The sequence below is a fragment of the Rhipicephalus sanguineus genome, unplaced genomic scaffold (genome assembly GCF_013339695.2).
Source record: "Rhipicephalus sanguineus isolate Rsan-2018 unplaced genomic scaffold, BIME_Rsan_1.4 Seq347, whole genome shotgun sequence".
Lineage (NCBI taxonomy): Eukaryota > Metazoa > Arthropoda > Arachnida > Ixodida > Ixodidae > Rhipicephalus > Rhipicephalus sanguineus.
Window position 1 is genome coordinate 81,387 of NW_023615064.1, and position 25,432 is coordinate 106,818.

The window sequence follows — 25,432 nt, forward strand, 5'->3', positions numbered from 1 at the left end:
TTTTTTAATTTTCAGTGCTGGCTATTTTGGTGAAATATGAAAATAACATAATGTTTTGATCTCGTACCAATTATAAACTGCTGCTTTGGCGATAGTTACATGCGATTGTGGCTACTTTTGAAATTTGGTGCACAGCTTCATCACTTTATTTTATTTCTAAAGTACTGGTATATTAAATATATGTAGCTCATCTTGCTTAGTGTTCAGTGGCCATCCAACTGCTTAATTATGTTTCTGGCAACTTGCAGTGATTATTGTATGTGCAATATGTTTAATAACAAATAATAATATTTATGAGATGTTTAATGATATTTTAAACTTCAGGAGTCGTTTGGAATATTTTGCCATATGCTCCAAAAAGACCAATAGCTGCTCCAAACTGGCATTTTTTCTGCTCCATCACTGGAGATGAGAACTGCCGCCTATAGCTCGGCGTACGTATTGTGCACGCCGAGCTCAAGTAATTTACTGGTTGGCGTATTTACAGGTAGTCCCAAGGCCGCTTTATAAGGACTTCGGATTATGGAGTCGACCTGCTCTTCTTCGCTTTTGTTAGCATGTGGAAAGGCAAGCCGTATGTTATCCTGTTCATTACTAGCGCCTGTACCAGTCGTAACGTGGCTTTTTCCTTCGTGCCTTGCCGGTGAAATGTAATCCTTTGAATCATCCTTGCAATCTGTTTTGTTGTGGTTTTCAATGTAGTGATGGTGTGGCTTGCTCTACCATTGCTTCGAATCCAGAATCCCAGGATTCTTGCTATGTTAACCTCCCTAATGTTGTTCCCTTCCACTTGAATTTCTACGTTCCCATTGCTTTTATATCGTTTGCCGTGTATTCGGATTATTTCCGATTTCTCCGTGGCGCAGTTAAGTCCACTGGCACTGGCAAATTTTTCTACAGCTTTGGCGGCTTCCTGTAGAGCTTCCTCTTCCACTGCCAAAGATCCTCGCGTGGCCCAGAGTAATGTCGTCCGCGTATAAGGTGTACCTCAGTCGCGGGACTTCCTCCCGAGCACGGGCAAGTCTTCGCATCGCAATATTAAACAGCAAGGGGAAATGATCGCCCCTTGGGGAGTGCCCTTGTTGGGCATCTGAAGTGTTTGGTATTTGACTTGGCCAATGCTTATCGTAGCCTTCCTTCCGGTGGAAGGCCTTTATAGTTACATGTTCTTTCGCCGCGTCCAATTTCATTCAGTTCAGAGAGGATGGCGTCGTGAGAGATGTTGTCGAAAGCTCCTTTTAAATCTAGTGCTAGGATTAGGTGTTCACTGCCTTTAGGAATTCCCTTTAGCACTTCTTCCTGTAGGAGGAGGAAGGCGTCCTGCGTAGACAGACCGCAACGGAAACCCAGCATTGTAGCAGTGAAGAGGTTATCTTCTTCAATGTAATTTTGTAACCTTGTTTGTACTACCCGTTCAAAGAGCTTCCCCGTGCACGATGTTAGCGACATCGGTCTCGATGCATCTAGGGTAGGCTTTTTGCCGGGTTATAGTAATATATTGCTTCTTTCCACTCATCGGGAAGTATCCCTTTGTTCCAGTAATGTTCATTGAAATGGTTAGTGAGACCTTCTGTTACGCTCTCGCTCATATTCCTGATCATTGCGTTGGTTATCCGGTCTGCTGCTGGGGCTAAGTTTCGCTTAGCTGCCTGAGCTGCTGCGAATACTTCATTCGTTGTTATATGGGCGTCTAATTTCATGTTTGGGCTTCCGGTGTACTGGATTGCACTGCCGTTGTTTGGGTGTTTCCGATGTACCTATCTTTTAGTGCCCGCATGAGCTCCTCATTAGAGCCAGCAAAGTCATCCGCGATTCTCTGTATTAATATTTGCATCGTAGACCTAGACTTGTCAGGTTCTAGCGTGTTCCTGAGGATTGCCCATGTTCTCGCAGTGCTCAGGGTGTCCGCTAAAGAGCTGCAAAACTGGACCCAGCCTTCTGCTGCTAATTTATTGGCACATTCATTTGCCTCCTCTTGCTATTCGTCTGAGAAGGCGCCGCTTTAGTCGTTGTCTCTTCCACCTTTTCAGTAGCCTACTTTCCCAAAGGTGTAAAAGGTGTCCATCTACTGTCGGCATTTCGGCCGTCCGCGCTATTCGCTTAGAGTTTTTCTCGTGCGCCTCACGTATAAACTCAGTCCAATCCTTGATACACTCGGGCATATGATCGGGTGGGTCGTGTTTTCGGAACGTTTCTCAGTTCGTCAACACCGTTTCTCCTATGACCCTGTGCAGCCGTGGTGTAGATAAAGAGGTGCTGAGGATTACAATGATCACTGCCGAGGTTTTCCTCCATGTTTGTCCATGTGGCGTCCTTGATATTGTGTGTAAAAGTCAGATCGGGATATGTGTCCCTGCTGACGCTATTTCCCAGTCTGGTTGGTGCCGTGGGGAGCGTGATTAAATTTAGGCCTAGGTCGTTGTCTCGAGACCCTTTGGTGAGTCACGTCCGTACCCCAAGCAGTGTTGGGTGCATTAAAATCTCCCAGAGCCACCAGCCGATCCTTGGAACCCGCAAGCGTGACGGCCTTTGGTAGAAGATGCTTAAAATTTTCGCCTTTGTCTTTAGGTGGACTGTATATGTTCATATTACTGTTTTTACCTTTCCTCGTTTTTGCGGTAGGAGGCTGATTATTTGGTGATTCATCGGCATTCCCTCGAGATAATCGGCCTTGGCCGTGATTGATTTGCTTACCAGCGTTGCCACTCGGGGAAGTCTGGATTTAACAACGCGTAATATCCCTGCAGTTTGACCGGCTTGGGTCCGATCTCCTGCAGGTATATCACGTCTGATTTGATCAGTAAATAAACAAGGACACGTACCTAAAAGCTCCGAACCGTCACTCCAGAAGAACTAACAACGAGAAATGCATACGCCCATTCTTGTCACGTTGTCACACGTTTAAGTATTCTTTTTTCCCGCAGCTATAGAGTTGCGGAATGACCTGCCGAATGACGTCGTCAGTGCTCAATCACTTGATTCATTTTTGTCGCTGCTGGAATCTCATTTAGAGGCATTGGAATAATTGACTGATATCGGTGCGCAAATAAAGGCAAAAACACTGTATCGCGCATGTACTTGCACATTATTACACGTGTTAACAGTTCTCACATGTATGTATTTCATGTTACTTGTTCCTAGGCATAACCTTGTTATTGCTATGTTCTTATTTATCTTGAACATGTATGCGGTTTTTTTTTCGTTTTTTTTTTTACAACCTTGAAATACTTATATGCATGGTTCATCTATTACTTTTTCTTTGGTGTTGTCGCTGTTATGGTTACCTTGTACTACGGATTTTCCCTTTTTATTTATTTTTTTTCCTGATATGAAGTCCACTTTATTTTGTATGCCCTCTCCTGTATAGGCCTAGAAAGGCCCACAGTATTGAATAAAAATAAATAAATAAATTGGTGCCGAATTTATGCAATTCAGTAGTGCTGGCGCTCTTTTGTGAAACGTGCGACAATTCCACTGCCAGACCTCTAAACATTCGGTGCTTTAGGAATTATTTTTGGCCATGTTGTCCAGTCTCCTCCGTGTCGCCGCGGCCGGCCTTATAGGTTGACCACTCATTGGTGTCGTGCTAGGCGTTTGTTTGTTGCCCTATGCATACCTGCCATGGAATCATTGACGTATTGTCTGCATAGTGAGCTCGTCGCTTACGAACTTCTTTAAGTTTCGCATCTCAGCGGACACTTGGTCTTTCAAATCGGCTAGCATCTTACTAAAGTTCTTAGACATTTATACCATATTAGCCTGCGTCTCTTGCATTTGGCTTTGTAATAGTTGCATTAGTTGTTCGCTGTCTTTAGGTGAACTTGGGAGCGTGACTGCGTCGTTCATACCCGTACTTGAGATCTTGTTGTGCCCACTGCTGCAGTTCAGGTCCCACATTAGTGAAGCGGGCTGCATCTTTGAACGTAATGTAGGCATTCCAGGAGGAGGGCGGCCTTGTGTGCCGGTAGCAGACCATTGGCCAGAGCAGGATGCAAAGCCCCCTCGCCCATTTCAGCATGCCATCACATGCTCTCTGCAGACCTCCGACTGCTGTGGGTAAATTAGTGCAGTCAGTCCCACATGTTAACTAAGTGGTGTGATGCAGTACTGTGCTGCATTAGCTCCTAGATCAAGAGCCGTGGAGTAAGCAAGCATAGCTGGTACTGGCGCGTATGCGTGCAGTGGTGTCCTAATTTTTAGTGCATTGGGCTGCTGAGTCAGCACAGAAATGTGACAGGTTTGATTCCTCAGTTTATTGGGAGCGGTAGAAGCTCTAAGATTTGGCACGGGAGCAGCAACCGTGGTAGGTCTCACCGTTATGCAGGCCCTCTGATGTTCTTGCACGATGTCCTTGTCAAGGCACGTGGTAAAAATGCCGTGCTTGCTCTAAAGCAGCTTGGGCACTTCTCTTCACACTGTCCCTTGTAATGCCCCTTAATAGTGCGGCAATTTTGCATTTAAATGCTCCCTACATGGCACCTGACATCTCGAAGTGCATGCCCAAAATGTTCAAAAGGGTCTGATGAAAGGTGGTTGAGTATTCTTTGCTTGCATTGCTCCAAACTCTTGCCCACCTAAACTGCTCATTTGGATGGCTGTTGCACCACTTTCCACAAGCGAGAGTGGATATGGACTGTGACCATTGGTTCGTAGCCTCTCTCGAAGAATGCCTGTCCACAAACATGCAAGCTCAAAAATGCACACGGAGCATGGATGAATTACTGCATGTAGCCTAATGGAAATTACCTCTTTCACAACTGCAACCGAGTTACTTGTCTTAGGCTCGAAAAAGCCACAGCTCCAAAATCATCCAACTCATGGCAGGCGATTGCGGAGGCCGGAGCCCCCACCGGAAAGATGCTCTCCACCACACCTCAGGCTTTGTACGTGGCACTGCATCAGTCCTATACGATAACGGCCATTTTTTCTTTCCTTCTACTGAAACTTTCGTAACCTTCCTTCTTCGCAGAAAGTTTAAAATACCCTTATTCCTCGACAATGCAGACTTGTAACCTTCATGGGCATCCATTTATGACAAATAAATTGAGGAGTGAGGGAAAAGTAGTGTGATCATGATTGGTTGCTGCGTGGAGGGCTGGACTTTTGAACTTTATGATGAGCCCTAAACAACACGCCACAGCGGAGTAGTAGACTAACAGCATGGCCTGCCCTAAGGCACCCAGCGCCAAGTCTGAATTCACTGCTAGCAATGAATGGCGGCTCACTTCAAGCCAGCCTCGTTCCCTTTCCGTTAGATACAGTCGAACCCGCTTATAGCAATATTCAAGTGCCACGGAATTCCATTGTTATAACTGATGATCGTTATAGATTGTTGCTCGAAAACAAGCGAAATAATGAGATGGCAGGCTGTTTTGAGAAAACTGTGATATGAGATACGCCAACGCGCATCGGTAGTAGGGCGAAACAGAAGAATGTAGACAAACATGAGTACGTTCAAAGCCAGGAGGTTACCATGGCAGCCATAGGCTGACACAATGTTCTCGTCGATTAGGGAAAGCCATGTGCCCCCTCCTCATTCATCAAGTCGAAAAGACAAGCTTCGCATGGAGCAAAAATGGTAGTGATGACGTGCTTCTCAAACAGTCGTTTGCTGACACCGGAGTAAAGGTGGCAAGTTGAACACTTCTTGGAACGCAAACAACAGGCTGCCATGGTCACCAAAACATGCATGGCCGAACCTTGCACTTAAACCCTTTGCGGTCCGCGGTCGGGCACTGCTCAACAGTTGTTTCATGGCTGATTGAGGGCTCTGCACGGGCCGGCCCGCTGGTCCGGGCCGGGCCTTCGAAGCGTTTTCCGGCGGGCCCGGCTGGGCTCGGCTTGAATGTGCGGCCCTGGCCGTGCCCGGGCTTGATGCTGCGGGCCGGCCGGACTCTGGCCCGCTCATTAAAAGGCCTATGTTGGGCCTTTCAGCACACGCGAACGTTATGCATTGCATGGTCTAAGGCATTCTCGCCCTTAGCTTGTTAATAATATATATTCTACATGACGATTACGTTTCCGTGACAACGTTAGAATATGAACGAATATATTTATATTCATCTGCTTTTGGTGGGCTTTTGACCATGGTATACGTTAACCTTTTGTTTTTCCTCTTTAAAAAATTGTGTAAATAATGTTTCCAATGCAGTGTAGAAAAGGCATTAAAGACAATGTCCCGGTTTACTTCTATCCGCTTTTTTATGTTAGTTGTACACATCTGTTAAATTTTGTTGCTATGTTTTATTTTCACTATACTGTTATTGTGATGACTTGCCATGTGCCATATAGCAATGTTTCATTTATGTTCCTTGGTATTACGTGCCAAAATCGCGATATGATTACGAGGCGCGCCGTAGTGGGGACCAGATTAATTTCGACCACCTGGAGTCCTTTAAGTGCGCCTAAAATAAGTACACGGGTGTTCTTGCATTTCGCCCCGATCAAATGCGGACGCCGTGGCCGCGGAATCGCACTTACAGCGAAACGACTTAACCGCTGAGCTACCACCGCGGGCAAAGAAACATTTCGATGCATGTACACACCGATTTTCCGTCCGATCGTCCGCTACAAAGCGCAAGCTCATTAATAATCATAATCAACAATTAATATCCTCTAGCGGCCCGGCCGGGCTCGGGCTGGAACCACGGCCTGGGCTGGGCTCGGGCATCACAAGCGGGCCCGTGCAGTGCTCTAGATTCAGGTGCCGCGTTTTCTCATCGCATTATGCGTCATCACTACATGAGTAATAAACTTGTTTTATTTGAGTTTTGTTTTTCTTTAGTTTCACACTGAAAGGGACGGAAGGTGGGTAAAGATTTCGGACCGCAAGGGTTAGCAATAGCATGACCACGTCTGCTGGGCAAAAGTATGGGGCAGACTTAGATAGCTTGGAGATGGGTGGGGAGCATCACTCCCTCTGGCCCCCTTGTGCACCTGGCTATGGCGGCAGCCTATCAGCTTGAAAAATCCCGAAGCGCTGGGTGAGATCGCATCGCTGGCTTGCACGAGAAAACCCCGTCAGCGTTGCTTGCCGACATTCTTCTTCATGGCATTCAGCTGCTCCACATGGCGCACCAGAAGGTTCCTTGTAAAATCAAAGCCTTAGAGGACTGTATCATCTGCAGGCGTCCTGCGAGGACAATGTTGATACAGCACAATAAAGTTGGGCGATTGGTTTGCATTCGTGATGTGAGAGGGCACTACTAAAACAGCACGCAAGAACAGGACACAGTACGATGCGCTACTAGCAACTGGTGCCTTTTATTCAGGAAAAACACATTTATAACGCAGTCAATCCCGATAAACCAAACGAGTCGACATAGAAGATAAAAAGCACATCAAGCTTAGCACAATCGTTTCACGTGTCGTTCGAGAAAGGCCACCTCGGCTTCCTGCAATTAGCGAAGGATGACTTATGCACCAAGGCCCCTCCTACCCGATACGGATGGCCTGGAGTATCTCCCTCTGCGTAGTGCCATTGTGCGTGTAGATTACCGTTGTTTGCTCGAAAAGAGGCTTTGCAACAACCTTCCTTGCAGTGCAACGCCGATGCTAACGCCTGCCAAACCAAACAGTTGTGCTCCTGAAAACGCAAGTAGGGCACCTTCTAGTTTGCCCAAGTAAACCTTCCCGCATAACAAGAGTAGTCGATAAATAACACCATGTGCGCAAGGAACAAATTGTTTGGCGTGCTTGATGTTACAGCCTCTGTTTCGCATATCCAGGCTTGTCTATTTGCTTACTAACCGCAAAGCAAATTGGCCTACCTTCTTTTCCGCAGAGAACACGACGCTAACTCTGCACCTCGTAGCCACTCTAATGTCGTGCGAAAGCCAGTGGACATACAGGGTTTTTTGATACTCTTTTTTCCTTTCAGTTAAATACCCTTCGATGGAAGTATACGGGTCGTTGTATAATGGACCTTTTTTTTTACTTTTTTCGCAAGTGGCTGCAATGGCATTATCAGAAAATAAAGCCTCTTTTAGTCTTTTCACCTGCGCAGAAAAACTAGTGCCCATTAGGTGTGGACATGACCTGTCCAAAGCAGATCTTAACCGTTTGTAGGTTTGCCTATATTTTTGACATGATGATGTAAAAACCGGCTGTGGTATATTGATTAAACCACAAAGAAATAGTATAAAACAAGTTTCATCGAAATCAAGCGAGTAGTTTACTGAAAAAAGTGGGACAATATGTCCCAATGACTCATGAGAGTGCTTTCAAAAAGTGGAAAAACATTGTCCCACTGTCTCATGAAGGCACCACCTCGCGATTTCATCAACGGGTATTTGGAATATAAATGGCCGAAGCAAGTGGCACAGGGTATCATTTCTCAAGTTGTGCTAAGGAAAGTTGTGCGGACCTCAATTCCAGCAGTAGAACACCACCTGCACCTGCGCCTGTTGTGAGCCTTCGTAGCGCTGTGGTCTTCCTGCTTTCTTCACCGCATGCACCGACCATTTTTGTGTCCATTTGCCTGTCCTTGCTTTGGCTGTCTAAATTTTCGAGTACGGTTATTGTCTCTCAATATTTGCCTACTTTCAAGAGTTATATGATATCAAGAAAAATCTTTCCATGCACGAATATCCGCAATCACGCTGAGGGATGAGCGTGGTAATGTCGCAAGGGATTGTGTTTCGATGCATTCATCGGTCAAGTTATTGCGCAAATTCGCAAAACACGCGATGACTGGAAGCTAAAATCGCCTCTCTGAAGAACCAAAAAAAAGAGGAAATTATCCGACATTTAGATTGGCCGGTTCTTTCCATCTGAAGAAGAGGAAAATTCAGAACTTATCGTAAAAAATTTTGTCGAAATTCAGCGCCATTTTAACACTAAATCCGCCCTTTGAAAGCGTGGTAAAAGAATTTTCCTCGGGATTACGAAGGCTTAGGTAAGATATGAGTGACTTAGCGTTGCACTGGTTGCAACGGGTGGTGTGGGAAAACATTTTTCCTGCAGACGGAAAAGTGGGACGTATGTGTCCCACTGTCGCACAGAGGGTTAAGCAAGCTAACGCGATGCCACTCCTCATCAGCCGGGAGTGTACTGAGCTATAATCAAGAAGTGGCTTTTCGGTCCTAGGGAAAACATCCAGCACGCATGTTTTGGTTCAAAGAACATCCAGAAAACGCCCTTTCTGTGGCACGTAAACGTAGCCCATTGTTAGCAAGCACACTCCTATCAAAGCTTGCTGTACTAACCAACAGCAGGCAGTCGTCTACACTTTATCGAAGGGCAGTTTCGACAGCTTTGTTCACTTGGCCAAGAAAATTATGCTCAGTACGGGAGCCAATACGGGCCTCCGATCTCTGGACGTAAGTCGTACGTTCCCAGCCCACATGGTGTAAAGAACAGTAGCTCCAGAAAACTCTCCGAACTTTGTTTCATGGTTGCTTTAGATGCACTCTTTAGCAAAAGTCATAAGTTCATCATGTGGCAGTGCAAGCGCTCAGCGTCGATACTAAAACCGGAAGGGTCCACCTTCCCTGAAGAATGTGACGATGGTCGACGAGTTCGGAATACCGAACGAATCTTCCATGTGCAGAGCACTCCGGTGCACCTGTAAGCACGTAGACACCGCAGCCAACAATGTGCGTCTCTCAGACACGATAGCACGAGAAGAAAATCCCGGCTTGTGTGTTCTCACTGGGAGAAACGTTGCCATTGTTTAAGTGCTTCGGCTTTTACACTTCGCTGCACACTTTCCCCAAATTCAACCAAAGTAGGAGCCCTAGAACTTGCTTCCTTGCCTCCGATGGATTTGTCTGACACGTCACGAAAGTTTTTATGCACAGCAGCGCAAGCTTTTTTACTGGACATTCCAGCAGGCATCACTACAAAGGATCGTTCCTTGTCAGAAAAAGGGCCATTGGTTGCAAGAAAAGTCAATTGCTGTATCAAGGTTCCGTTTTGGTTTTACCTTGTGACCGAGGCAAGAGTTGCATGCACCCATCGATGCAGCTATATTTTTCCTCTTCCGGAACCTGGCGGGACACCAACCTTGCCTAGGCGATTTCAACAGGCCGAAGGGTTAGGTCCGGGCAAAACTTGGGCTGAGGAACACAGGAGGGTGTGGCAGCTGGGGCAAATAAAAAATTCAAAGAAAGAAGAAAATGACAACGTAGAGGAGAACGAAGTCGTAGCTAGGCACATTTCTGGATCGGCAATTGAACGTGAAGCACTGAGGCACGAAGTAAGCAAGCTCTCTGAGACCAATGACGACCCAGAGTTAGGGCCGTAGCGTCATCCGTGAAGCATATCTGAATACTCGAGTCAGCATTTACAAAGATTCCACGCCTTCTCCCGGAGAAATGTTTAGAAGTATTGAAATGACTGGATTCAGAAGAAATTGGAATAAAGACGTAGAATAGCTCGGTAGCTTACGGCTTGCAGACGACATCAATGCTCTTCAGAAATGATGATGGGGAATGACACAAAATGATTAAAAAAAATAAAGTAGTGCTCGATATGAATACATGTGTGCAAGGCAGATATAGAGATCGGCCACCAATCTTTTGAGTCTGTACAGGGGAGCCTACTTGCAAGAAGAAAATCCACCAAAGAATGTTAAGGAAGGGCTGGAGCACTTACCGCAGGCATTCCCAAATAATGACACACATTACCACTGTTCGTCAAGCAGGAAGCGGTACAGCCATTGCATACTGCGAGTACAAACTTGGAGGATAACAACGAAACTCCACAAGTGTCTCTGCACCTTGCGATGGAATGGACATTGGTGGGTGCAATATGAAGATATGGAGCGAGAACCAAAGGGGCTAGCTGGCATGAAGAAGTGGACCTGGGAGGTCACGTAATGTTAAGGACCGATGGTCACTTGGAGTGACAGAATGGATACCAAGGGATGGGAGACGGTTAGATGCAGTGGAATCATCTGGCACAAGATGGGGGCTAAATTGAGGATTATTGGGAGAGGCTTTTGTCCAGCAGTGACACAAAATAGTCTATAAGTGACGATGACTGCATAGTGTGGGGGGCACTGTATGCAACATAGTTCCGTATTCGGCAGCAGTGCCTAATTTGTTGCACGCAAGTGACAAACCCAAGCAGCCATGGAGGTGGTAGCGTGGCGTGCACTTCGCCCTGCTTGCTTATCTGACAAGCAACCTAGATCGGTAAAAAAAAAAAGGCTGCTCGACAATCTTGCTTGGAATCTCAGTTCGTCAAAAGAGGGTCTTGCTGATTTTTCTTGAAGCAAAACAAAAGCGGTCATCTCACTGAAAGAAAGAACAAATTTCTTGCAAAAGTGATTGTAACTACTAACAGTTGGTTTTATTGCACATAAATGTTTTCATAAATGCACGGCTCCTGAAACAGGCTTTAGAGAGTGCAGCATGGGAGCAGGTTGGTAAGGACACGTCACATGTTAAGGTAACTATCGGAAAGAGGATGTTGACGGGACAAGTGCTGATTAAATTGATATAGCCAATGAATTTTTTCGGAGCTGGTCGCTCTTATCAATGGGCCTGTCTCAAACTTCGTAAGATCATATTAGTGTGCTGTCATGAACTGAATGACAAAGCTTCTGTTAATATGCGTATAATGTTAATGTGTAGGACTAAGGGGTGTTGTAATGAAGTTATTTTCTGTAATCTTAGAAGCGGTCACACATTGGCACACATTCTGTTGACCTGAGGTGACCTTCGAATCGGTGGATGCCCTGGCATTAACCGTACTGCACGTCCTGCTGAAGTGGCACAAACTAGGCGCCTAAAGGAAAAAGCACAATGCATTTTCCACTGCAACCGGCAATGTTTCTTGGCAGAAAGTAGCTTTTTGAGATGGAGTAGGTTCCATTTTTTTAAATTGATTTAAGTAGATTTTCATTTTATGCCAAATTGTCTCATCAAAGGCTGCAGCTGCAATAGTGTCAGTTATTGCGTGGCTTCCCAGCCGTTGCCTTCAAGGGCCATGAGGAGGCATTGCTGTGCTTGCAAACTGCGAGGACTAACATTTCTTTTTAGGTAATGATCACACTGAATCATACCTCTTCTATGTACGTGGCAAACATCACTCGTAATTTTCACGCTTTTATAAATGCATGCATGCTATGTTGCATCCACACAGCCATGTTGCATCCACACCTCACTTACCATTGGCAACATGTGACTGGTGTTCTTTGGCCATAACCGGGGCTTCTCAACAGATGCGTCTTGGTTCCCTTTTGTAAGCAGCACATCTACAAAGCACACGTTTGCAGTGTCAAGCACAACATTTTCTATTATCCAAGTTGCGCAAAGGATTTGTTGAGAGAAGTTCTGTGTCTTTCTTCATTGATGACTTTTTGTGAATTGTGCTGCAAGTTATAGCTTGCTCGGTTATATGGCAACCTTTATGTAATTGTGGGAGAGGGGATTCCACTATGAAATATTTGGCATATCCCCAGGTGGTCTGAGGGCTAGCAGCAGCTGTGGTGCGAGTAGAGACTAACCGATCTCCCTGCCTCATCCTGCAGCAGCCCCTGTTTTTCGCCCCCTTTCTCTTCTAGTTCGGTCTCCAAGGAGGCGGACACGCGGCCCTACGAAGAGATCGAGTTCAAGAAGGGTAAGAGCAATCGTCCGAGCGACATTTCCATCAAGGTTACCGAACAAACGGCCAGGTCAGCAACCCTCCCCCCCTCATGGTGTCCCCTGTGCGGAGCGGTGAGTACTCCTGCCTGTTTTCACGCGCACAAGTGACGCATGGCCCCACGACAAGCGTGCATGTGCTGCAAGTCAACCACCATTCGTAGTGTCATCCTGAGCAGGTCGGTGCAGTCCTATTCTTTCAAGCTGGCCTTGCATGCGTGCTACCACTGAACATATTGTAGAAGACCTACTGCAGCACCTAATGGGGGCAGATGCAGGTCAGTGTTTGATTCATCGTGTGCGCGTTTTGTTGCATGTACAGCTTAGAGCAGTCTGCAAGGCAAACTTGTTCATCTATGGATGTGTTCTTGTAGTGTCATGGGAAGCATTCGTGATGCCTCGTGGTCTATCAGCACTTGCAATACTGAGCAACTGATGTTTGTTTTACATATATATATATATATATAGATTGTCACGCACGCCTAATTCTTTGAACTTATGTGATCAGGCTTCACTCACAAAAACTACAACACAGTGCAGGTATATGCACCTGCACCCAATTCTTTTAGAAAGTTCTGATCAGATTGCGTGCATGACGCAAGCAACTGAGTTTATTCTGGAATTAAGGATAGTGCCAGTGATAACACTGGAAGGTTTGATCAGGCATGTGCAAAAACCCACGTGTTTCATGGACGACCAGGAAGACCCAGTCACGACCACCACAGCATCAGCAACGACAGACCCCCACCGCGCCCATATCGATGCCGCTATAACAACCAAGGCAGCCACTAACTTTCCGTGGATCATCGTGTGAAGATCCGGAAAGTTGGTTGGAAGTATATTGCCGCGACCAATGCATTTTGGTTTTTTTTTTCGTATTTTTATGTGTCCAGTTGCCAGCATCTGGCAGCGCTCGTTTGCCTGATCTATGTTTGAAGCAAAGTGCGTGTTTCCATCTCTCGTTTTTGTAGCCGCACAGGCTATCTGACTTGATGGAGAGAGTGCTTCACCCTTTCGTTGCTAGAGCAGTGTTCTATGCTCCCGGAAAGAATAGCACCGAGGCATGAAAGCCCGCAGGAAAAACGCCGCAACATTCTTTTCCCGCCGACGCTCGCCTGTGTGCGTCGCCCTGTCGACTGCTTCTTCACTGCTTATATTTCAATTCAGTCGGTTTCGGAGCTCAGGTTCGCTCCAAAATCTTGTTTAACGAATGGACCCTGCGTCGTTCTTGGATAGGCGACTATATGATCAGGTTGCCACGTTCAACAGGTGGGACTGCAGTGACACATCTATTTCTTCTTGTTTGAAGGCTCTGCCATGACCCGGTTTGAGAATCGAGAGGCCATGCTGTATTGCTGGGCACCTTCACGAGCATCGTCCGTACGGAAAGGGCCTTGCTGGAGACCATGTGCCGCAGCCAACAATGTTGCAGCATACATGTGGACCATGTAATGAAGACCCACTGGCCAGACAAAGCCTTGAAGACAAAACTTTGCCGTTAGAAAATCTGAACAAGCCAACAGCAGCAAAGCAAGCCGGCGCAGCGACCTAACCGCAATGCAAGACGAAGATATTCAAGTAGAACTTTTTGCTGGGCTAGTTGGTGCATGTTTAACGAAAGGATCAGGCGCAAAAGAGACGAACACAAGAAGTGACATGGACGAACGCCTACTGACAACTGATTTTATTCGAAGAAAACGGGAATACATATAAGCTCATATTTCGACAGCACTAATCACATGACGTTCTTAAAAGTGATAAAACTATACGTGATGACGTGTCTTTAACAAAAAAAGACAGGATCAATGACACGTGGTGTATAAGGCCAAAGCAACATGAATATGAAAGAGCAACAATTGAATAAATGATAACAGCAACAAAAAAGTGCAAACAGATCACACGGAACCACCCATAAAAAATATTTTTCCTCTTCCAGACATGCGCGGTCGGTATACCACCTAATGCGAGAAGTTACTTTACCCCAGTGATTCTAAAAGGAGATTTCGCATTTGCATAACACTTTTGATGCTTCGCTGACGCAGTTTACGCCCTTTCCTTTGATACAGAAGGGTGCGTTCCTCGTCTAAAGGAAACTTTGGTTTGAGTAGGAGTCGAGACAAAGTTGCACGCGAGCTCAAAGAAGCCTTCTGCGTGCATGCATTTCACGGTTCACGTCGCAGACGAGATGTGCACTGGAACAAGGCTCTGTCAGTCAGCACAGTCTTGATAATTTCTGCGGAGCGGAAAATATTACCTCCACACCCGCCTTCTGAGCAGCTTTCTTAAGATTGTGTTATATGCGATGAATGTATGGGATGACCGCTATTTTTTTTAGGGGCGAAGCTCCTAAAGCCGTGGGTCTGTACATGCATGTCTTTCGTGGTACGTGACCGCCTAGTTCTATGAAGTGCACTTGCGAGGAACCCACTACGCTATAAATCATCATAATTTTAGGAGCGAAGTGCACTTGCTAGGAACCCACTACGCTATAAGTCATCATAATTTTAAGTGCACTTGCGAGGAACCCACTACGCTATACTTCCTAAAGCCGTGGGCCTGTACATGCATGTCTTTCGTGGTACGTGACCGCCTAGTTCTATGAAGTGCACTTGCGAGCCTTACGTCTTTCTTAATGATGCAATGGGCGAACTTTCACGGGAGAGTTACGGTTTTACCGATGATCTCCCCTCTCGAGCTTCGCCCACTCATCATCATTCATTCCATGAATATGGCGTGATTTTTTTTTTGTTCCTGTTAGACTTACCGCTGTTCTGTTCACAAGAAGATTGCTTACCTAGTCATTTCACTAGCACCGCGGACACAGACACTAACACGTGGTCAGGTAGCTTGACGCCTTTAGACGATTTATTTGTTCTAACAAACATTGCTGCACACGATGAGGGCTTGATTTCTTAAGTGCATTATTAGACACATGTTGGCGATGCTTCGTTCACGAGTTTAGAATGGGCCGATCTATAGGATAAAATCGGTTGTTACTTCTTGGCTGACAACCTCAGCATGCATGGTTACTGCAAAAGGTGATATACAGTCTAAAAATTAATGGATCCGTTTAACGGAAGTTCATTCGTCACTTGCGAATGCGCTAACGTCGGCCTAAAGGCGGTCAAGGTTCCTTCTACATCAAAGTGAGCCCCAGTAGAACTCTTGTCAGAAATTACTAAAAAAAAATCATCTACAAACCTAACGATTTTAAATACATTAGAATGTGCGAACTTACTGTATAGATGCTCGTCTAAATAAGCTAAGAATATGTAGTTCACTTAAAACGGGTGCCAAACTAGACCCTATGCAAATGCGACTTCGCTGCAGGCAAAGGCTTCCCTCCCAGCGAACGTACGTAAGCACAGGTAAAAAGTTAGCAGTTCCAGAAAGCTTGCGACAGGCATCGCATTCCTACTCTATTCTGGAAGCCAATTGCACCATACCTATCAGTACTTGCCTCAATCCACCTGAGCAGGGCATCTTGAGGTATCGAATAGTACAGGTCTTTACGTCTACTGACGGAGCATCAAGGTTCATGCCTTCATGGTTGGCGAAGAATTCCACTACTTCCATAGAATTTTTTACCCTGAAGGGATCTCGCCCACAAGAAGGTTCAGTTTGTCTTGCAGGAACATCTTTATTTCCTTCTACCAAGTGTTTTTTTCTCAGATACAATAACCCTGAGAGGGCACTTTGGCTTGGGGGGGGGGGGGGGTTTGCGCTATAGAATAGTTCTAATGCATCATTTTTACAAACACTAATGCTCTTGACAAGTCTGGGGAGGCTTTCACAGAGCTTTTTAATTCCCTCAAGGAAACATCGTCCTACAGCGCTTCCCTGGCATTGTCCCTATGCACCGGCAGGACGGCAAAGCCTCCTTTGGCAGAGTTCAACACGCACAGTGAGCTCGCTTTCAAATATGACGCCACCCAAGGTATGGGCTGACGTACAGAATCAATTTTGCACTTGGTTACGACGTCCACCACTGCTGATGAAATGTTCACTTGAAGCGGTGAGGTTCGAAATGTCTCTCACCATGGAAAGGAGGTCCGGTCTACTCTGCGCTGGCTGGCTGGACGGCGTACTTGGGTCCCAAGCGTAGGATCCTGGAACTTCGTCGGAGACTCGAGCACCTTCAAGAGTTATAAGACAGCTTTCGCATTGTGTTGCGCAGTGTGTGTCCCGTCTCTTCTTCGTCCTCGTCTTTCAAGCGCATCCACTTCATCGACATGCAGAATCAACTGGCCCAACTAAGTGCACTTACAGGTAAATATGTACAGAATACAACATATTTCCTTCCCTTAATATTTTCTTTTTGTGGCTGTATTAGTTGTTAGTCGGTTAATCATGCTTCGTTTATACATGGCAAGAGAAATGTGGCCAGCAAGAAATATGCATCAAAATATACACGCCGAAATACGTATCAATCAGTCAAATGAAATCTTTATTTTGCATAGTATGGTTACATCGTTAAGGATACAAAAGAGGGTCCCAAGGTCAGAAAACCGTACCGGGACCCTCTGTACATGATCATTGGATAAAATTACGAAATAAGCACGAAAATGAACAAATGATATATCAAGTCAACCTAAAAAGAAGACAATAGTTATACAGAAAAAATGCTACGATAATTGGAGACATCATCATTTTAAGCGTACAGAACTGTTTTCTAATTGTATAAATATTGATATTAATATATACACACATATATTATATTCATACTAACAGTGAAAACATGTAAATGAATACACCACGAACAGTAACAATGCATTTCATGTAATGTTCATTTATAAATATAGAGAAAAGGGAGAAAAGCACTAAAACAGTACACACTATGAATAACTGGTATAATTATTGGTTCAGGAAATGAACTTTGAGTTTTTTTTTTTTTTAATGCAGTAAGAGATGGCGATGTTTTGATGGGGTGAGGAAGAGTCCATGTTTTGATCGCACAGAATGATGCTGTCATTTTGCCATAATTAGTATAAGCTTTAGGCAGCAAGAAGTTTTTTTTTTTTCAGCAAAACGAGTAGGGGGTTATTATTCTTCAAGGAATCCAAGGAAATAAACTTGTGGGTGAGCTCTTAATAATTAACCTGAAAAGCAAGGTAATTAAGTTAAATTCAAATAAATCAGTGGTGAGCACTTTATTCTCCATGCGTACGATATTAATATTATCGCGACTAAAGTTAGAAATAATGCGCAGAGCTTGATTTTGTATATGTTGAACAGATGAGAAATGACACTGATATGATGAATGAATGCGTGATAAAGTGAAAAGAGCAGGAGTAGACAATGTGTAGCTTTATTAATGCTCTTATGCCATATCAAGAAATAAAGCTGGGCATTTTGACAGTGTTGCCTGTCTGGTTAGGTCATTAACTAGGGCTTTCAAAAGCCCGACATCCTCAGAGGAAGGGAGGTGCAACCTCCAAGTTCTTTCATAGACCAAGTGGTGAGTGTGTTGAGGGGGTGCGCTTGCTGCAGCTGCGTGGGATTAATGGGCTGGGAGCAGCAGCCGCGGAGACGCTCGACTTCACTCCAGGCTCAGTTTCCCTTGCTTTTCTGGCTGTGATCAGGTCACGATTGTAAGCTGGTAGCAGGTTTCCTTTCCAATGGTTCAAGTTGTTTTCGGTGTTTTCAGTGAACCAGCAACATTCGTTTCTGTCGGTTACTTTCTGTTGTTAGAATTTTGCTTGTTTGTTTTTTTTTCAAAGGTTGTCTTATGCTCTGAATTTTCTGAGCATTCTGCAAAGGGGTTTTATTGTCTTGAGAACATCCCGACGTCATTTTTGTACCGCTTAATACGGGATATCCATAACGCTTTGTGCTCCAGTAGCACTGGGCGCGCCCACCATTTTGTGCTTTGTGCAGTCATGGAATCGTCTGCTAGTGCCCCATAAGGAGAGGCGGAGCAGCAGTAGTTGGGAGAACTTTTGGGCCAAGTGTGGCCGCTTTCTTAGGCATCCAGCGCCGAATGGTCAGTGGACTTCGCTCTGCTGCCACAAATTGACAAGAACACAATATCAGAGGTCGCTGCACTTGAAAACTCATCCGGACGGCAGCTGCAGAAGGTGTATCGCTTCGCAAAGCCAAATTGTTGTCCTGTAGTGACGTACACTTCTGATCTGAGGTAGCTGTTCAAGGAAATTGTTTATTGCTTAGGAGCTGTGACTTCCAAACTTTAAGATAAGCTCGCATTACAATACATTTTCATTGTATTTACTATTGCGATTATAAACACGTATCAGATATCTAAAGAACATTTTTGCGTGGCAACGCTGTGCCGCTTTCCTCGGCTCGTTTGAGCCACAGGTATAGTGCCTAGAATATACTGGCTAGTGTGCTGAGCGGAGGGGGTTTCCTATGGGAGGAGGTGGCAGGGCGGTGATGCCTTCCAACTTTCGCGGCAGGCGGCGACGCTTATCGCAAAGGTGTAGAATCACTGGAAAATCAGAGTACCGCAAAGGTAGGCTGCACGCGGGCAACATTGGGTGGCGGCGGCCATGTCCCTTCCAGACAGTCCGGCGCGTTGCTAGCGTGTTTTGAGAAGTGACCGGTCTTTTAGTTTCAGTGCCATGTTACGCTCGGCAGACGGCATTATGTGTGTGTGTTTCTCCAAGAAGATATTAGAAGTGATTTGGAGTCATCGACAGGTATGGATCGACTGCGCGGTTAGCGGTGTAACTAATGAAACGTACGGCGAATGTTGCCATGTGCTCGCGAGCTCTCTTCATGGCTTCATCGGTCTCTTTTCGTGTCACGCCCAGGCGTGTTCGCTAGGTCCGGAGCTGTAAACATAGTTGCATTAGCACAGTGACATCGTGCGAGATGCCATTTACTTCGACATTTGGTGAATCTTGATTCTTTGCGCTAGCTTTGCAGTCGGTGTTCAGGTTCACTGCACTCGAGAACGTTATCGAACAATCGAGAACATTCAACATTGCGTCCTTCGACTGATCGCTGACGCATAGCTTGCTTGCGCACCGTGCTTGCTGTTCAACTGGTTGATATGTGTAATAGAAGTTGTGTGTGTACGGTAATGGGAAGTTGTGCGCGACGTCTTGATTCGGAACGCCAGCAGCCGAACGCACGGGCGAATCGGCGTGCGGTAGGTAAGGTCATCTTATCTTGCGATACGTAGAAAATAGGCCATCAAAAATGATTGACATCACTATTTAATTGTTTCATTTCCTATTTCTTGTCTCCTTAATATTCCCAACGTTGCAATGAATTTGCAAATATTTTGCTGTGTTCCGACGAACAGTTCTTTTTTTTTTTTGGGCGTTGCCAGCGCGTAAACAGCTGGGGTTCGGTTTCTGCACTGCGCGCACTTTTTTTTTTATAATGCACTCTTATCAAAACGTCCTCGGCACGGTGCTTTATGTTCTTTTGATCAGAAATAGCACATCCCGGAATTTTTAAAGCGCATGCAGCATGCTACTGCAACACAGTATGCATATAGACCTAGGGCTCGCATAAAATCGACTCCCTCAATGCGTGGGATCAGCTTTTTTTTTTTTTTTTGCTGTGACCATTTCTCACCAACTATACAGTATTTAAGGGTACGCTCGGCGCAATGCAGCATTAGCACCATTTTCTTGCAACAAATTTAAAAATACGCTTGATAACATTGCCTTATACCAAGTTTATCAACAGAGTTCCACGCTTCTGTTTTGTGCAATGCCAAATGATCATGCCAAAATTGCCTTCAAGGTATACCAGTAAACAGTAATTATTTTCATAAATTTTCGATTTCGCTCTCGTGCGTGACACGCTTATAACTCGGATAGCATGCGTAATCTGTTCAACAGATCGAGGTATAAACAGCCGAGCAAATAGAAAGGTATGGAATTTTCAATATCGCTGACCATAGCGAACCGAAAAGGTGAAGTATCCTGTCACATAAGATCTTTTCCGGCAAAGTTAGTGTAGTTCACTGCAGGAAGGAGTGTTATTCGAGGGGGCGAATTCGTTCAGGCCAACTATGCAGCCACGTAAAACGGCGCTCTTTGACAATAATTTTTCCCACACGGCAAACGAGATTCCCAGAGTAGCTCACCAGTAACGTTCGATTGATGGTGAGCTACTCTCTTCTGGCATCTGCGTGCAGTGGCGTAGCCAGGGGGTGGCACACCGGGCCCGTGCCCCCCCCCCCCCGAAATTTTTTCCCGTGGCATGCATAGCACGAAATGACACTCGATCACATCTGCCTGCCAGGCCCCCACTTCAGATCAAGAAGGTGCCCCCCCCCCCCCCCCACCCGAAAAAAGTCTGCTTACGCCCCTGTCTGCATAACGCGTTTAAAAAAGCGTCGAAGTACTTCTGGGGACCGTGGTACTGCTAAATGTCCGGGCACGCTCTGCATTGAACGCGCCTGCACCCAAAGCGCTTGGAAGGGATATGGCGGCGAAAGGTCACGTGATGCGAGTAAGCCAATCACGTCGGCGGCGGCGCGCGGAAATAGATGCGATACTCTGAAATTTTTCCAGTGACTACAAAGGTGTAGCCCGTGCGCCGGTTTGGCCGGCGTGTCTTCGTCTTATGTTGAATTCCAATGGCGGAGTCGGAGCAAGCTTTTCTGCTCCTTTTGGAGCAAGTGTGTTCCAATGGCAGAGTGAGGGCGGGAGTCAAGCGTTCCAATGGGAGAGTCGGAGTGGATTCAGAGCGGGAGTCACTCCGTGGAGCAGGAAAAGTTGCTCCGCCACAATCGGCGGAGTCGACCGGAACTCGGCCTGACGTACTTCCTTTAACACGTTTGCCTGCTTGGGGGCGCTGCCGCTGTCGCGTGTTTTGACAGTAATGGCGGACAACATGGGCCACATGGGCGTCTGGGCAAATCGTGCGGCATTGCTTCCGCTGATCGATAGCGACAGCTCCGAGTCAGAAAACTCCAGTTTCTGCACGAGCGATTCATCGGATAGTGACAGCGACGCTGAAACTGCCGCGTACGAGCGGGAATTCGACAGCGGAATTAGCAGAATGGAATAACTACACGCAAGGTATTCTGGGCAACTCAAGCACGTCCGCTTCCTTCTTGCTCCCATGCTTGCTCCGGCGGCGCGGATTGTGTTCCAATCGCGGATTTGGAGGCGTCGCTCTACGCCAGAGTCGAGTGCTCGCTCGCGGAGTCCATCGGCTGCTCCGACTCTGCCATTGGAATTCAACATTAGTGCTTCTGCAGCTTTATAAGTGCTCCGTGCCTCGTGTCCCAATTTGTCTGTTTTTATCGTGTGTGCGCTGTTCTTTGTGTACGCACGAGTAAATGAGAACTGCAAAGAGTATTGATGCAGCGGGTGAAGCGTCAGGGCAGGCAGAAAACATGGTTCGTGCCGCTGTGTCGGAGTGGCTATCGCATTTTCTGTTGATGTATAGATGAGGTTTTTCGCTAATATTTTTGATTATAGCAGTTGTGTGAGTATGTTCCTTCCCGTTAAACATTTTGCACTGTTTTGCTCATTTAAGAACTGGTAATATGGCTATTTGTGTTCTGTCTCTTCTGTTGAGCGTTTTTTCACATTTATGTGTGTGTTTTGAACATTACTTATGTTTGATAAGTTGATGGTTAAGTTGTGGAAAAGAGAGATTTTTCATAGTGAAGCTCAGACTATATTCCCAGTTATTAAGGTGGGGTCAAACTTTGAAAGTGAGTTTCGAAGTTTGACTGTACAGCAGTGGTAATGAAAGCTATGACTAAAATTTGCGAGGTATTTTAAGGTAGAGGTTACATTAAAGCTCAAAGATAGTTTGAAATTGTTTAATTTTTTTTATTTGTGTTTGTTTTTCTACTGATGTACTTTTTAGATAAGATCTGCCACCTGTACAGCATTGCCATTTTGTATAAAGGTTTTACAGAAGTGGAAGTAAAATTGTGAGCGTACAACAAAAACTAGATTTGTTATGTTTTTTTACGTTTCTTGATTTATGAAAATTGCCACTTATGACTGACTTTTCAATACTAAAAAATACGAATGCGCATAGGCTATTTATTCTAGTGCCAGTTATGTAAATGCCATTAGTTAACACGTGGAAATTTTTGTTTTCTAAGCCCAATAGTTCTCGAGAAAAAGGTACAAAAATTACAAAAATGTTCTTTTGAAAAAAAAAACGCAGAAATAACGTAGGGGTATGCGCGCATTACCTGTCAATGTGTCAAAGAAAAAGAACCAAAAATTCTTTTTGAAACGGTGAGTGCCGAAATGTGATACATTTTCTGAAAGATAAATACATGCTATATCAGGTTATTTGAAATTCTAAAATTGAATTTTTTTACCAAAAATCCACCTTAAGCTGTTACTTCATTGCGGTTAAAAACAAGAGCCCATATTCACAAAGATGCCTTGCAATTGATTTTTTCAGGCAATATTTCAGACAATCAGAATGCTACGCTAATGAAATTATCTAATTGAGATGTCGATTTTGACTAATGACCCCTGTTCGGTTTCTTTGAACTTACCTTTCCTTCAGTTAAAATGAAATTCAAGCTCCAGAGACATTCGTAATGTTTTTTTGTGAAGTGAGCAGTGCCGTTCAAATAAAATGCATGAGTAGTGAATCCTGTTCAGACTGGCTTGTGTTCACCGCATGTGATCTAGAAAATACGGATGCCATGCTGGAAAACGCAGAACAGTGAAAGTGACCCCACCCCGCCCTACATTTGCGTACAAACGATGCTCTACAGACTCACGTAGTGCAATAATGCAGTAGGCACAGCTGAACTGCAGAAACATCGAAACAACCGATCCGAAAGTATGGGGTTATGCCGATATCTGCAGCATTGGATGAGCAAAAATGCATCCTGTTTGTGGGAGCGAACGAAGTGCAAAAGCTAGTGTCATAATGTCTTCAAGAAATATTTGTGTAAAACCAGCGTGTGTAATATTTGTATTTGTGTAATACCAGCGTTACACGGGAATTTGCGATTACTGTCGACCCGTTCCGGATCAAATATATGCTCGCGAGAATTATCGTAGCCACCGATCTGGCGGCACATGATACACTCTGCAAGTCCATGATGGTGCATCATACCGAGTGTGATGCGCCGCTAATATTATGAAATAAACCGCGACTGAGAGGCGCGAATTGCAGTTGACTTGATCGACTTCGAGTAGAATCGCTGCTTTTAAAACAGCGCGAACACGTAATGAAGGCTAAGGAATACAATTAAGCGCTGTTCCTTTGCCTTCGTCCCGTCTTCGCGCTGTTTTCAACGGAATAAGATGTACCAACTGGCCCTTCAAAGCACCCTGCTGCGAGTAAAATCGCCAGCGAATGTTCACGAGTAGCAGCGAAGAATCCGAATCGGACTTGATCGCCACCGAAATTGCCGTGAGCCATCCTTACGACACGATTTCACGATTTTTTTGCGTCTAACGCGTCAATATTAGCTGATTGTTTTCGACTGGCAAGTTGGGTGTGTCGTAGTATATTCATTGCGACTTTTTTGCTTCGCTTTGGTGGTGAAGCATAGAGTCGCGAAACCTAGCAGACAACGTGAGGTGCGTGTGAAACGCTTCGTCGTTTTCTAGTGCCCAACCAGTTGAGGATTCTCTGCGGGCAATAATTTGGCAATAAGATTTCCTTCTTCCGATCGAGTGTTTTGACGACTGTGTTACAAGGAACGAAGAACACTGTATTCGCAGCAGAAAGCGCCGTGCTACGCAGGTGCAGGCGCAGGAGCCGCCGCCATGCGGTGACTATCGGAAGGCATCAGCGTGGTGGCCACGCCAAAGCGCGCGCTCAGCACACTAGCCAGTACTCTAGGCACTATACCACAGGCATCTGTATACTCTATGTGTGTTTGTTTGTGTGTGTTTCACCGTTTTTTCGAAACGACATACACGGCCATCGACATAAATTTGAGTGGTGTATTGCAGAACAAATAAAACTGATTGCGCATATCATCAGTATACAACGAAGCTCTTGTTTCGGCACAGCGGTGGCTGATAATGCGTTGTGGACTTGAAATATCGGACGGCTTTAGTATTCAGAAGTTGGATGTAGTGTTGTTGTTCTGGTTTTTCTTGAACGATAATATGGGCTTTACTTTGCATATCTTCTTGAAATATTGTGATTTTTCCTTTTGCATCCCATGGCGGCATTGCGTTACTGTGCAGCATTGCGATCAGCATACTGTGCTGAAGAGAAAGGGTGCAAAAATGTTCTGAACAAACAGCTCCACCGTATAGGTCCACTGTGTTCGCAGTGCATGCAGACTGTGAAGTGAAAGGCGGGCACGGCATGCAGACTGTCGGCACCTTGCGAAGCTGGCCAAGAGATGGCGCCTTTGTGCTTTTAATCATTTGCAACAGTACCGAGAAGTGCGAAGGGCAGATAACATGGGAGGTGGGAAGGCTGCAGTCGACGATAGATTACGCACTGATGTCACATAGGATGTATGATAGGCTAAGGGTGACGAACATAGATGAATATGGTTCCAGAAGCTTGGGTAGTGATCACAAACATATCAAGCTGAGTTTTGGAAGAGAAATGAAAATAGGAGGAGGCAATATGAGCGACCACAGGGTAATATTTATTCAGAAAGGCAAATAGAAATGGCAGCTAAAGAGATTGAGAAAGTAATCACCGAGGATACTAAAACAGTGTGGACGTACACAAATCTAACTAGACTGTTTGAGTTGGAGCTTGTTGAGGTACGAGTCAAATCAACCGGGAAAAGGAGACAGAAACCGAAGAGCTGGTGGGATGAGGAAGAGAGCCATCGTAAGACGTCAGGAAGCCTCCAGAGAACACAGGCATGCTAAACAGAGGGGTGAACCGGAAGATAATGTCGAAAGAAAATGGGGTAACTTTTTGAGCTGCAGAAAGGAAGCTTCCAA

General features: G+C 45.4%; 1 protein-coding gene across 3 annotated transcripts in view; it reads left to right on the plus strand.

Annotated features, from left to right (window-relative positions):
* The window catches only part of LOC119377101 (uncharacterized), a 133,772-nt gene that overhangs the window by 77,943 nt on the left and 30,397 nt on the right, over window positions 1-25,432 (plus strand). For 2 of the 3 annotated variants that reach the window (XM_049411536.1, XM_049411535.1), the window contains one exon: window positions 12,512-12,567. In XM_049411536.1, the coding sequence (XP_049267493.1) occupies window positions 12,512-12,567 (56 nt within the window). Of the gene's footprint in view, window positions 1-12,511; window positions 12,666-25,432 lie in introns of all 3 variants that reach the window. The other variant, XM_037646701.2, reaches the window with a different exon arrangement.